This window comes from Aulonocara sp. 'chitande type north' Nkhata Bay, linkage group LG12, assembly GCF_057382095.1.
Source record: "Aulonocara sp. 'chitande type north' Nkhata Bay isolate Kocher_YH1m ecotype deep benthic linkage group LG12, A_spYH_male_GT1.1, whole genome shotgun sequence".
NCBI lineage: Eukaryota > Metazoa > Chordata > Actinopteri > Cichliformes > Cichlidae > Aulonocara > Aulonocara sp. 'chitande type north' Nkhata Bay.
This window is the reverse complement of record NC_141355.1, coordinates 27,981,973-27,996,595: the sequence shown is the minus strand read 5'-3', so window position 1 is coordinate 27,996,595 and position 14,623 is coordinate 27,981,973. Positions and strand designations below refer to the sequence as shown.

The 14,623-nt window shown below is 39.8% G+C and overlaps 2 protein-coding genes across 3 annotated transcripts in view; both read left to right on the top strand.

Annotated features, from left to right (window-relative positions):
• Positions 1 to 885: 885 nt before the first annotated feature.
• Positions 886 to 3,164, top strand: LOC147317631 (sesquipedalian-1-like). Its single transcript, XM_086314797.1, has one exon. The coding sequence runs from the start codon at positions 889 to 891 to the stop codon at positions 1,783 to 1,785; it is 897 nt and encodes a 298-aa protein (XP_086170923.1). The 5' UTR covers positions 886 to 888; the 3' UTR covers positions 1,786 to 3,164.
• A 9,160-nt stretch (positions 3,165 to 12,324) lies between these two features.
• Positions 12,325 to 14,623, top strand: part of sh2b3 (SH2B adaptor protein 3) — a 72,581-nt gene continuing 70,282 nt past the window's right edge. Inside the window, exon 1 of one of the 2 annotated variants that reach the window (XM_086314795.1) lies at positions 12,325 to 12,657. The gene's annotated coding sequence lies outside the window, so the exon portion shown is untranslated. The remainder of the gene's footprint in view (positions 12,658 to 14,623) is intronic. The other variant, XM_086314793.1, reaches the window with a different exon arrangement.

Here is a 14,623-nt window from a genome sequence, read left to right as displayed (position 1 = left end):
TTGACCATCAAGGAGCTACAGAGAATACACCAACGTGGACATCCTGCTCCACCACCTTCCTACGCTCCACTGTCTTCCTTTTTCCAGCCCGATCTTCCACCACATCTTCCTCAATGACTTCCACTGCCTCCCAGACAAGTTTCCCTTCCAGCTTACTCTCATGGTCCTCAGATAATAGCTTCATTACCAAAAAGCGAAAGCTATAATACAAACAAGCTATTAACTACCATCAAAATAATAAAGTGCCTTACTTCTGTTTCCTAACAAGAGTAAAATTGGATTAGCAGGAGATAATCTGAGCCCCAGTTTACAGTTGAACATGTGATTAAACAGCATGTAACGCACTAATCTGTCCATGCTGTGCAAGTTAGACTTTCAATTTGTCTTGCACCTGCAGGGGGTTGCAGTATTTATGTGTGCTACAGCGCTCTGTTGGTGTTATGACAGGCAAAACAAAGTAAATGGACAGTGTTTACATTGGCAGGATGTCTCAGCGGGGAGAAGAAGAACAGGAATAGGTTGAAGTCCACTTTGCAAGCATGTGCCCTTTCTAAAGTTCCCAAGAGTGCAAAATTCAGTCACTCATTTTTAACTCCTGCCCCACGGCTCTGACCTTTTCTGAAAGGAGAAATGCAAATAGACTGTTATTGAAGAACTTATTATAACTACTTTACAGTGTCAGTGAACCACAATTTAGTATGGTACTGTGATAAAGTTTTTTTTTTCTTTCAGCAAACATAGATAAGCACAAGTTAAAGTTGGCAGGAAGTACACTGTGCAGGTTCTTGTTGTACCTTTTGAGTATGAGCTGATAAATTTAACCTTGTGATGACCTCTGACTTTGTAATATTCTTAGGTAAATAAATCTGAAACGGAGGAGGGGAGAAGATGAAGCTGAACGAGCGCAGCATGGCGCACTACGCCACCTGTGATTCACCACCAGACAAGACGGGCTTCCTGTTCAAAAAGGGGGAGCGCAACACTGCTTATCACCGCCGTTGGTTTGTCCTGAAGGGTAACATGCTCTTCTACTTCGAAGAGCGCGACAGCCGAGAGCCCATTGGCGTCATCGTTCTTGAAGGATGCACCGTGGAGCTGTGTGAGTCGACCGAGGAGTTCGCCTTTGCCATCAAGTTTGATTGCGCCAAAGCTCGTGTGTACAAGATGGCTGCTGAGAACCAAGCAGCCATGGAGTCCTGGGTGAAAGCGCTGTCAAGGGCCAGCTTTGACTACATGAGGCTGGTGGTGAAAGAGCTGGAGAGGCAGCTGGAGGAGATCCAGGAGGCTGCCGGAGGCAGCTTTGTTGGGGCTGGAGTTGGAAACCTGCAGGGCAGGCCCAAGTCCTCAAAGCGAAACCATATGGGACGGTCCAGGTCTGGAGCATCTTCTTCTTCATCTTCCTCGTCCTCCATATCATCGTCATCATCAAGTGTCCCTCCCATGTCAGCCTCCTTCTCTGCCCAGAAGAACCAACAGGATGAGCTGCAGCTCATCTCTGGGCCCTCCAAGGAGAATGGTGTTGCATGGAGTAAACCACCAGCTGCCTTGGCTAACGGCTTTGTGGAGGGAGCTTCATCCTGTGCGGTATGGGAAAGCTCCGGGGACCCTGCAAATGTCACTGGATACGGAGCTGATGGAGCGAGGGCTCCGCCTGTGCCTCCCCGGAGAAAAGGTGCTTCTCTGGAAAGCCCCGTATGCCCTGGAACCGGCTGCTTCTCCAAACTCCATGACTGGTACGGCAAAGAGGTGGAGGAACTGAGAGTGCAGTGGCTTCAGAGCCAGTAAGCTTACTGAGGTAGATGGCCTCTTTTTCCACAGTATATCATTCCTTCCTGATCATTCTGCAGTGCTTCACCTATCTGAACCCAGCAATAGAGTGAAGTGACTGAATGGAGACTTAACTGCAGTCTTAACTAATGGCAAATGAAGGAAAAAAAGCATTTGAGATTATTTTAAAATCCTGTCAGAGGGGAAAAACTGCCATAAATGTTAACACTATCCTTTGTATAAGCCAAAAAACACAAAATATGCTCTTTGTCCACAAACCGAGTTATATTTGCCAATTGCAATTTTAAAATCATAATTCTTGTATTACAATCATCAGTTTTTCAAAAATGATGCAATGAGTTTAGCCTTGATTGATCCTTTATTAGATACAAATAAAATAATGCAGCTTTATATTTGCTGTGACCTTTTTCCCTTAATAAGAACCATGACGTTTCTCATTCCTTCCTTATCATTCTGCAGAGATTGTACATGCAAATTACTTTGCTAATCATGTGGACATTGCAAAAAACAACAGGTAACTGATAAGGTCACAACAGGAAAGTCTTTTTATAAGGAAAAGGAAAAGCATGAGGTGATTTCTGTTGTGTAATAACAATCTGGAGACGTTGCACAAGACAAATCCACAGAGTTTGAAGTTGTTATGTCACATTAACCACGCTATAGTGCAAAGACAATTCTGCAGCTTTATGATTGAAGTCCCAGTTTTGTGCTGTCCAGCTTTCACCCCTTTTGGTGATGCAACTTTTCAAAGCTGCTGGACTGTTTTTGAATCGTGTTCAACCTAATGACTTGGGCTCCAGGACAGTTTTCATATTTCAAGTTATATATTCAGGATTTTCTGTTTTGGTCAAACTCCCGTAACGCTGAGATAATTCACTATAGTAAGGTGCAGGTGTATGTACTGTGTATGGCCATCGCCAGTATTTTTATTGATCTGGGTGACCTGGCCCTTCAAATCTTTAAATAACGAGGGTGAGAAGTGCCACAGTCTACTTGAGGTCCAATATTACCTCAGATATTTCGTTGTCATTCTTGAAACAGGCAAAATTCCTCTAACCACAACAATATAAGGCACAAAAAATGTGTTTTCATTTCATTACTAGGCTACTTATTTCCATATTATGCACTAATGATTAAAGAGGTCATGTCCTCTATAGTAGTTGGGATCAATGCATATAACTTTGATACAGTAATCACTTCTGCAGATATTGACTGACTCTGTCTGCTTCAAACTTCCTTTTACTGAAAGCTTTTATGAATGTCTTTAATATTCTGTTCATTTCCACATTTTTATGCTTTCTGTTTAATTTGTTTCTGCGAAGCACTTTGTATCTTTGTTTAAAAAAGTGCTGCATAAATAAACTTTATTATACATATTACAGTTTCTCTGAATTTCTTTAGGATATTTTTGTCTAAACATTTAACCGTTTTCACCTAATTAGACATAATTTGTAAATGTGAGTCAGTCTGTTTTCGCACACAGTTGCACATTTTGTTTGCTTGTGCGTGTCAGCCATTTTGCTAGGCACGCTCTTTAACATAAGTATCTGATCAGTCAATTGCATGGCAGCAACTCAAAGCATTTAGTCACGTAGACATGGTCAAGGCAACCTCATGAAGTTCAAACTGAGCATGGTTGATCTGGGATTTCCCCCACACTATCTTTAGGGTTTAAAGAGGCTGGTGAGAAAAAGGATGCGTCCAGTGAGCAGCAGGTCTTTGGGCAGAAATTCCTTGCTCATTTCAGAGTTCACAGGAGAATGGGAAGGCAACAGGAATTCAATAAACCACTTTTTACATCCAAGGTACCCAGAAAAGAATATCTGAATGCAGAACACATCTAACCCTAAAGCAGATGGGTTACAGCAGCAGAAGACCATGCCGAGTGCCACTCCTGACAACTAAGAATAGGTGATAACTAACTATGATAGCTGTAATAACTATCAGACTAATTCACCTAAGTTGGAAAATTAAAAAATTAATTTCTAGTGCAACATTCAGATCATGGTCAAAATTAAGCACTGATCAGCCTGATTAGCACATCAGGCTGATGAGTAATGGTGTGGGACATATTTGCTTAGGCCAAGCAAAGCAAATATGAGGATCATTTACATCCCACAGCCTATCTGAGTATTGTTGCCGACCATTCCTTGATGATCAAATCTTCTGAGGGCTCCTTCCAGCAGGATATCACGCCAGTTGGTAAAGCTTTAATCATCTCAAACTAGTTTTTGATCACAACAAGTTGTTCACTGTACAGTCACCAGATCCCAGTCCAGTAGAGTTCCTTGTGATGTGGTGGAGCGGGACACTTGTGTCATGGATGTGCCACCAAAAAATCTGCAGCAATTGTGTGGTTGACAGAATTAACAATGCTATACTGAATTTTTTCATTTGAGGAGATCGACTAATAGAAGCCTAGTACAGCAGCAGCCTTTATTGCTGCTCCTCCTGCTGCTTGTTTTCAGCAGAACCCAAGCTAATTGTATTATATTGTAATTACCAGGAAGAAAAGCAAAACTTGAGTCTCATCTCTACAGTTATAACTCATATCATTGCTTTTCTGTACCCCTGTTTATAGCTTGTCTTTCTCACTCATAGCTTTCCCAAGGCCTCTGAAAATATCCATCAGTAATTCTCCCTGTTTTAGACCTTTATGTTCACTGCCTGATTATCAAAGTTGACCAAATGTTATTCATTATGTTCAGATTTATGCCTAATGAGCAAAATTAAAATAATATAAAAGTATTCAAGCGAGTTTGAACCTGTTTAAATCCTCCATCCTCCACAGCCTGTCCAATATCCTCCAGGTTACAGAAACTATATGAAGGTCACTCACCTTCATATGGTTCATATGATTCGCTCATATTCTAACAATATTGTTGTCTATGTTTAATTCTGCACAGATTTTTTTTCGTAGATGGAACAAACGGTTTTAAGGAATTTTATTAACAGCCCTTTGGGGTACGAGGTGTTGATTTGCAAAGCGGTTTACATGCAGGTCAGGTAGCAGGCCCCCTTAGCACAGTTCTGCTCATCGGAAATAATCCTAAAAGCAGCCAGAGGCAGCAAACTAAAGTCAACCCCTTTTAACATTTTGGGAGAATCTGAATTACAGTCTGGTGAATCGTAGACAGGTCTGTGTGAGTCAGCACTGGCGCTGAAATATGGAAATAGTCTCATGATCAGATCTCATGTGTGCAGAAAAAGGGGCCCATTTAACCTGTTTTTTAAACAATCATCGGAAAGGGTTTTGAGGGATCTTCTCTATATTTTGTGTATTTTCTGTGGCAGTGTGAGAGCTGAGACATGAAGGTCAAAGCAGCAGAATCACTACGCTTTCGGTACCATCACTGCTTTCTCGCCTGTGCCTGTAGCATTGTGACCTGGTCGCTGAAGCTGCTTTCCTTCCTTTCGAGACTCCAAAACCTTTACTCATTTTCACCAGGAGTTTTGTCAAAACTTCAATTAAGAAGCACTGAACTTTTCCAGGTAAGTCGCCACCTTTATTTCCCCCCACAGGCGTGCTTTGCTTCCCGTGTAGAACTTTTGTGCATTGTGGGTGAATTACAATTCACAGTTCAGCACCTGAAGCTTTAATAGGAATTCTGTCTACTGCTCCACCTTTAGTGGCATGACTTTTACAAAAATGCAGGCAAGTAGAGCAGACTAAAGCAAACCACATTGTGATTTTCAACTGGACTCTCTTACCTTCATCTCTCCTGTTCCACTCTGCTTGCACAGCTTCATCTTTTGGCAGTCTCACCTGGCTGTGTCAAAACTTCTTCCTTTGAGCTGCCTGTGAGCATGTCAAATGCATAAAAAGACTCCATTCAAAACCTTACTTGAATAAAATTATGTAAATGTCACCGGCAACATGTATTTAAAATATCATCAATACTCTATCACCACTCTGCAGCACAAAAATATCTTACCTGTCAGTCTTTCGGTGCTTTAATCTATAGAAATGTACCGTATTCTGTACAAAATATGTATTATTTCCCTTTGAGGTATAATTCAGAGGAAGTATAGCCTAAATTCACACAAAATGGGAAAACTAAAGTATTTGTACTCCAGTCACAAGCTTGTATTTTACTGCCTCGCTGTGCATATTACTGCAGATCTGCAGAGTGCCTTATGTCTTGATTATCAGAACAGAAACCATATAAATATGAGAGCTAAAAAGCACAGCAGAATTAAAATGCTCAGGTATGATGTGGCATAGTTAACTATAAGTTATGTACAGGTAATTGATAAACTCATAAACATAAGGTAGAGTAATTAACAAACTGATCACTGGACTTCAGAGTTCCCTCTCTTAATTAATCTGAATGTTCTGTGTGAAGTCCTTCCAGACTTCTGCTCATGAATATCATTAATGCATGCCACCCATCCACATCCCCCATGCAACTGCCACCTGAGAGAACGTTGTTATGATACATGAAGAGATGTGTTTTGCTGCGATCTGGTGTCTGTCTCAAACTTTAACTGGTCAAGAAACTACTTACTTTGCTTGTTGTGACTGCACACTCAGTGAGGTGCAGCTAGCCTTGGGCTCAATGCCTTATTTGCAGAGCTTCTGCGACACGTTAGTCTTGCAGGGTTGCAAGTGTTGCTTACTGCCTGCTCTATTTACCTGCACCTCCTGACCTATTAGTGCCTTCATGAACTGAATACTACCATGTAAGTAGTAAGACATTTAGGACGACAGTGGATTAGATGATTATTTTTACTGTTTGTCTCTTTTTTTCTCTTCCAGAAATGGAGAAGCACATTTTATATAACTGTATGTCTGGTGTCTGATGCGCTCAGTTTCTCACTTGCAAAAGGATTAAGAAATTCTTTAATGGTGCATGTTTGACATTTTCAATACAGAAGAGAGACGTCTCTTTCGTTGGGTTGCCATTAGCTCTGCAGCACATAAAAAAGACACACACAGAAACACACACACATGCATTTTTCTTGAAGTTCATTTCACTTTTCTCCTAATTTAGTTTCGAGGGCGAGCTTCTTGTTTCAGTGTTTTTTAGTTGTATTTGAATATGCATGTATATCATATCAAGACATTAAGGGAAATGCACCTGACTATTATCTTTTCTAGTTTTTGAAATTTTAATTGCAAAGGTTTTACACCTAGTTTGGTTTTTAGTTTTTATTGCCACTTCCTAGCTTTTATATCAGTCTTGGTACAGTATGAGTCTGAATGCATACAGTCATATTAAATAGCTATACAGACACAGACTGCACACATCTCTCCTGCATCTTTGTGAGCTCTTCTGCTCACTAGAGGAGATCTAAACAGTAACACATAAACACATATTCACACTTTGTCTCACCAGCTGCATTTCTAAATTGCAGTGAAATTAAATCATTCTTTAAAGATCTATTTCTGCTTTTCAGAGAATAGATGTGTGAGGTTCTTCAAAACCTGCAAACTGCCAGAGCACTGACGGTTCGGCCTGCAGCGAACCGTCAGTGAACATGCATTGAACTTGAGCAGCAAAGTCACAGCAAACACAAGAGAGCTGACGGACCTCTCAGGCGTGACTCTGCAGGGTTCATGGTGAGCACCGAAAAGGGGAAGTGCATGTGGGCTTGCTCTTTCTTTCTGTAAAGCCTTTACATGCTTCTAGTGGAGTCAATCGGCATAATGCTGACTCCTCTAGAAGAAACATGGAGCACAGAAGGAGAGATTGGAAAAGAGGGAATGAAAAACATGAGCATGAAAACGCATAGTTAGCCTTTTTTTGTACTCTTGTAGCTCATGCTCAATTTCAGTACGTTCAAGGTTGCATTGTAGATTTATTGCATGACGTATGAAAACTTTTCTGTGTCTGTCCTTGTGGCAGCAGAGCTGATTCTGCTGTCTGTGCAGTGATGCAGAGGGCCTTCAGTATTGCCCATGATGGATAACAGTTTGTTTAACTTCAAGTGTTTTCCCACTTTGCAGGAAATCCCAGAGTAAGACTCACTAATTACTTTATTGAGTCTGCTCCAATGCTGCTCCCAGAGCACAACATACCGTTCTCACCACGGCAGACTGGTAGAAAATCTCTAGATAAGGGGAACTCACACAAAAATGTGTGTGGTGCTCTTGGTTTATATAAATATTTATTATTAAACTTTGGATGTTAAAACTGAGAGACTTTTCAAATTTAAAATTGCTGACACGGAAATTCTAGCATATCCAGTCATGGAGCTGTTCACATTATGTGTGCGTTGTGTTATATTCACAATTACATTATTACACTTGCAGCCATTAGCATATATCTACAACCACAATAGCTGACTTTTGCTCTTTTTTTTGGTTTCTTAATTTTGTCATGAAGTCTCATCTCCATTCAAATCACTTTTTGGTTACACGGTTCAGTTCCGTTAGTTTTCATTAGTGCATAACACCATTATCACTGATACATGAATGACTTGCGCAGAAAAGGGGTAGGAGTGATACAGTGTGATTTTATGTTTGTTTGTTTGTTTGTTTTTCAAATTGCAAAATGTAATATTGAGACAGCTTTCATTTTTAGCACGTATCATTAAAAGTCTAGTTGGATGGGTACATTTTTTCACAACTCCAAAAGTTTGTTACTGTAATCGCAGACTGAAGGAATATGTGACTGTGCCAAATTAACACTGTCATGCAGTCTGATGCCTCGACTCTGCTGGCTGGGTTCTCTGCGGGTGCTTTGGCTTCCTCCTTCAGTACAAAGGCATGTTAGATTAAATTGTGATTCTGAAATGTCAGTAAGTGTGGCTACGTCTGAATCGATGGGCTAGTGACCTGTCCAAGGTATATCCTGCCTTTGCTCAGTGACAGAAGGGATAGACTCGAGGAAATGTAAGTTTATTGTGTAAATATCCAGTGATTTTTAACCGATTTCCCTTTATGATACCGTAAAAAAGACGTTTTCTATAAACAGGCACACGCTCCTCATGCACTGCAGGCCGTCTACCATTAGATGTCGCTGTTTAACAATTTTAGATATGTATTTCACAAATAGCTTCAAACTTTATACTCATACCTGGCAATATAATTTAACGTTTTTACCATCAAACAAGAAATAAACAACGGATTTCGGGTCTCTAGAGAAGTAAAAAGCAAAAACAAAACAGAAAAACACAACAATCCATTGTAGGTCAAGATAAAATATGTCTTCGTTTGTTTTTATTTCCCCTGTCTTATGTGTTAGAGAGAAAGAGAAAATATTAACGTCACATTTAAGTGATCTCCTTACTTTAAAGTATAGCATAGTACAGATCTACTGAGTTAAAGCCACAGCAAACAACATTACACACCTGAACATCTGTTTTGTTAATAATTTTTTTTTTTTTAATGATCTGCATCCATAAATAAAGTACCAAAATAAAGGTGCAATAACTAAAAGACTTCACCTAAGAAACTAGACACCTTTTGCAGTAACCTGCCCAGGATGGTATTCAATAGGAGCTACTTCCTCCCTGATAATTTCAACATAAAAGTACACTCTTAAAGCTAAACACTGGTGACTCAGAAAGTGTTTTTTCATCTATGTATATCACACTTCTGTCATAAAATCTGTCCTTATGACAGTTTTAGAAGATTATTAAAGGATACATTTACAGCTGTGGATACATCTCATTGAGTGAAATCAGCTGAGACACAATACAGTGTTTGTGTGCATAAAAATGGGTCAGTGGTGGCAAACATATAAGCATGTTTGCACAGGAAATAGGTTGCTGACACTGCTGGGCCAGAGTGATTATAGACCGCCCAGCTGTCCCAAACATCCTGTGTTTGTTGTGAGCTCATTTAACTTCATATTTTTTGTGAATATGCAGTCATACAGGATGACAATAAATTAAATGACATGCGTGTTTTCAGGCAGATTGTGCCTTGTTTCAATATTTGGTGCATATTCCTAAATAGGTTCATATTTGATTGTATCATGTCGAGCACAGTGCCAGTGAAAAGTGGCTGTAAGTAATTTAGTTGGTGTGCACTGAGCTGTACAATTAAGAGACTGATTTCATGCTGTTTTATGCTTGTCTTGCGCCACATGCATGTCACAGGAAAATATCTGACAGCTGCAGTTTGCAAATAGAATTAGATGAGCACATTCAGTTACTGTATTTTTAATAAATTCTGCATTTAAACAGAGCATTTGCTAAATGCAGTCAGCTGTTTAATACTTGCCACGTGTATAATTAATAATAACACGATCTAAGGTGACGATAAATAATTACTATAATGTGAACAGGGGCCATGTTGCATGCAAAGTGAGGATATTGATAGCAAAAAGACAACTGAAAACTAAAAGTAGGCGTGATAGAATTTCAGTTGACTCAAATAAAAATGAAACCTTGACTCTGAAAACCAATAAAAACAAAGTAAAGCACTCTCATAAAACACACTAACAATAAATAAATACATAAATCAAACAGGAAATGTCCCAAGTTTTCATCTGTGTAATTTTGGTCAAATTTGTCAACAAGCCCCACATTTCTTCATGATTTCATGTTAACTGCCATCACAATGTGACGTTTGTTTTGTAATAGTCTACTTACTAGAAACACCCAACATATTATAAGAATTAAAAAGACTGAATCTGAAACTAATGAAAAATGAAGTAAAAGTGAACTGTGGAAACAAACTGAAAGGAAAATATAAAGGAAAGTTCATTAGAAATACAAAACAGAAGAAAAAAGTAAGGTGTGGTTTATGTTGATTTCATGTATCACTATTTCATCACAGAGGGTCCTGTTCTCATCTTGTACTAGAGATCTTAAACAGCACTGTATGGGGTTTATTTGCAAGACTCCACAAAGATCGCCTGGTTATCTCTGCTCTTTGCCTGAATTTAAACATAGGACTTTAAATGTCAGCTCACAGGACATTGTTACCTTGGCTGTACCTTTTACCCACAGCAAACTATGGAAGAACTACATTTGAATACTTTCCTGCACACAGATGGAACAAGCTAAAAAAACCCCAAAAAACTATGAAGTTATCTGATTCCATTGGAGCATTTTAAAATGTTATATTTGTGTATCTGCAACTACTCTTGTACTTTTTCTTTTTCCTTCTGTCTTCTCATTTACAGCAAGTCCCTTTAGGGTTGCTTTGGCAACCCCTAAAGGGACCTCTTGTACATAGCTTTTTTCATTTCTGAGCGTGTATACTGTGTCATTGTGACTTTGTGCTCTTAAACTGTATGCCCTTTGTTGAAAAGAAGATCTCAATCTCAATGGCCATCTATTTGAATAAAACAATTTAATTCTACTCTTTCTTTTGGCTGCTTCCTTTAGGGGTCACCACAGTGGATGGTCTGGCTCCAGCTGACCCTATCCATAGGATTCACACCATCTGCACTGTTCTCCTTCACTACATCCATGAGCCTCCTCTGTGATCAACATCTTTTGTCCAGTATATCCAGACTCTCTCTTCTACACAAGTCCAGACCATCTCACTAACTTTGTCCTAAAACCGCTCAAGCCGTCCCTCTGATGTACTCATTTCTAATCCCGTCTAACTTGGCCACTCCCAACAAACATGTAAACATCTTCCACTCTGCCCCCTCCAGCTCAGCCTCCTGTCTTTTTGTTTGTGCCACCATCTCTAAACCATAGATCATAGCAGGTCTCACCAACATCCTGTAAACCTTCCCTTTCACTCTTGCTGTAATTATCTCAAATCACATCCGACACTCGTCTCTGGGCCTGCACTCTCTTCTTCACTTCTCTTGTGCACTGTCCGTTGCTTTCGATGGTTGACCCCAGGTATTTAAAGTCATGCACCTTCACTACCTCTACTCCTTGCAGCTTTACAGTACACACACGCGTATTCTGTCTTATTTGCATTGACTCTCCATTTGCCCTTTTGGTTGGACATTTCCCGTGTGCCTGCGTGGGCCTCCTCCTCTACTCCACCTTCCTCTCACAGTCCAAAGACATGCATTATAGACTTATTGGTCATTCTAATTTCGCCATGTAAGGCAGAAAAGGTGACTTGTAAATGTACGGTTAAAAAATTGTTTTTACAGAGCAGTAAGACAAGAAAAGTACATTACATTTCACTTTGAATTTTTATTTTCATTTAGGTTTAGTTTCAGTTCCTTTCCTGTGTGGATCTGCTCATTTCAGTTTAGTTTTTATTGTTGGAAAATGTTCTGTTTCAGTTCAGTTTTTATTAGTTTCAGTGTTACTTTTGGTGTTTATTTTTTAATTGGGGTGGCATTTGTCAGTCTATTACAATGCAAACACTTCTCATCATGTAGACATTGCAGTCTCAATGAACATGAAAAAAGCAAACGCTAAAACTAAGCACATTACCTTGGTGGTTTTTATTCTAATGAGCTTTGTAAGCATACAGTTTGTTTGTCTTTATAAAAGAAACTCATTTTTAATTCTTATTTAATTTAAGTAAAATATTTTCCACGCAATATTTTACTTTTGTTTTAGTCTACTGTAATAACGGTGTTACAATTCGGATATTGCCTCCTTAAGATAGAAAGTCTTATTTTGAAAATACAAATGCGGAAGTAAGTTTAATCGCGAAAGCTCACTGGACCGCCACACTTTTTTTTTCTTTTTTTTTTGACGGAAACGAGGGCTAACCATTTTTTTCCGCGTCAAGTTCGTGGCTGAAAGTTTTCTTCCTCTCTCTTTTTTCCCCCCTTTTGCGGAGGACCAGTCGCATGCAGTCACAATGAGGGAGAAAGCGAAGGACTTTTTATCGCACGGCTTCTCCTCCGGTGTCCACTTCACGTTGCTCTTCACTGACGTCGTTTAGACTTACTTTAATGCACAACACATTTCCGTTATGCGAAGTCCAACTTGTTGGTTAGTCGTCGTGCTGCGGTGGGTGCCCATCCGAGATAACGGAGAACGTGAGTATGTTGTGGCAGTAACTTTCACCCCCCCTCCCTCTCCCACACTCTCTTCTTAGCATTGCTAAACTTTTCTTTCTTTCTTTCTTTCTTTTTCTTTCTTTATTAAATGTAGCCGCTTGGCGACTAATCCCAAAATATGCAGCAGCCATGTGAACATTTTTTCTTCAAGGTCGGAAAAAAGAAATGTAAAAAAAAAAAAAAAAAACGTGGTTGTGTATCGTTTAAAGGGTCTGCAGGAGTAGCTTCCCGAGTTGGTTGCATGCAGGCGGTGCTGGCGCAGATTTTCCTTTAATTTTTTTCCCTGTTGCCCCTAAAGTGTTTTTTTTTCTTTTAACTAGAAATTAACTTGGTCCTGTCAAACCACAGAACAGCTTCTTCTGTCTCAGCGAGCACAGCTGTCACAATATACACACATGGAAATGTGCAGTTGGCAAGTTTGTAACTAACTCGAGTGAATTTATGTCACTCAAAAATTGTTTAAGGCTTTGGCGCAAATTTACTCAGCAGTGGTCGCCATGGTGATGACGCAATACTAATCCCACTGACCCTTGATTTTAGGGATTCGTGTCAGGTATTTAAATACAGAGACAGGCACTGATAAAGTGCGCTTTAAAAAAATACCGTGTTAAAAACGTGCATCTGAAATTTAGTTTGCGCCTATTCATGACTGCTGGATGGAGATTAGAAACTAGTGGGGAGAAGCCACTTGGTTTGAGAGTCCAGTGCTGTGTGAGTGTGTGTCTGTGTGTGTGAGAGAGAGTAAATCAAAGTACTCATTTTGGTGTGTGTGTGTGTTGGAAGGAATTCAGGTCTATTTCTGGCTCATGGCTGTTTGTGTGTGTGTGTGTGTGTGTGTGTGTGTGTGTGTGTGTGTGTGTCTTTGTTTGCACCGATTCCAGCTTTTAGAGCTTTGAAATGAAGGTACTTTTGGGAAGGTGAAGGCGTGTTGTGCCTTTAGTTGTGATGGTTCAGTTCAAGGTGTGTGAATGTGGAGTGCTTTATGTGGCAACGTTGGTCTGTGTGTGTACTACAGGAGCATGATCCTTCAAAGTAAAAGCTTCACTAGCTGTGGTGGTTGCTGAAATCCTCTGACCAAAAAATGTGTAGTAAAGAGCAGATGGAAAACTACATTCTAAGATGCTTTTTGGAAAATATTGGGGTTATGGTTCAGATGAAAACAAAAAACACCAGAGGCTGCTAAACATGTTAATACCAATGTATTAACACTCAATTGGGGTTTGTTTTGTTGTGATATAACTTGGGGAGTACCACATCAAGGCTTAAATGCATTTTTTATTTAAAACATTTTCATGACCACCAGATATGTTTTGCCATCCTTAATCGCCATCAAATGGGTAAAATAGCATAAAGACATGCTGACTTCAGTAAAATTAGAAGGCCCATTACATGCACCACTGTTTGGGTCACAATATAATTACAACATTATATTGGAGGTAATAATGAGCTGTCATTCACGTTAACATTTTCTTTGCATAATTCTGCCTCTTCTACATTTTTCGTTGGTTATGTTATTTTACTTTTGCCCGTGTGTGATCTGTGTGATATTAACAGGTGCTGAAGCTTACCTGCAGGGTACATATTTACCTTGTGAGGTCTGCATACTTTGACGACTGAGTCATTTCGATGCAACAGTCACACCTTGAGCCACAGAGGCAAAAAATATCCCTCTTGGGTGGTAAAGTAACACGGCTTTGTATATAGTTTCTTTGGCTGATAATTTTAACTCTGTCGAGCCAACCTGACGTGGTTTATGCCAGACAGGCCTGCAAAGCCAGGAGAATATTTAACGGTGCATTGGGTTAAGGGAGCGCTATTCAGTCACCATAACTTACAGTGTGGGATAAAGAGCGATGGTGAGCGATGTAGGTGCAGCCATGGCTACGTCTTCTGTGCAGAAATTAATGAATTAGAAAGGCGAAAGAGAGACAGCAAGGACTTTAGTTCCT

Coding starts and splice junctions, on each gene's coding strand:
- LOC147317631 (XM_086314797.1), top strand. CDS start 889: ATGAAGCTGAACGAGCGCAGCATGGCGCACTACGCCACCTGTGATTCA.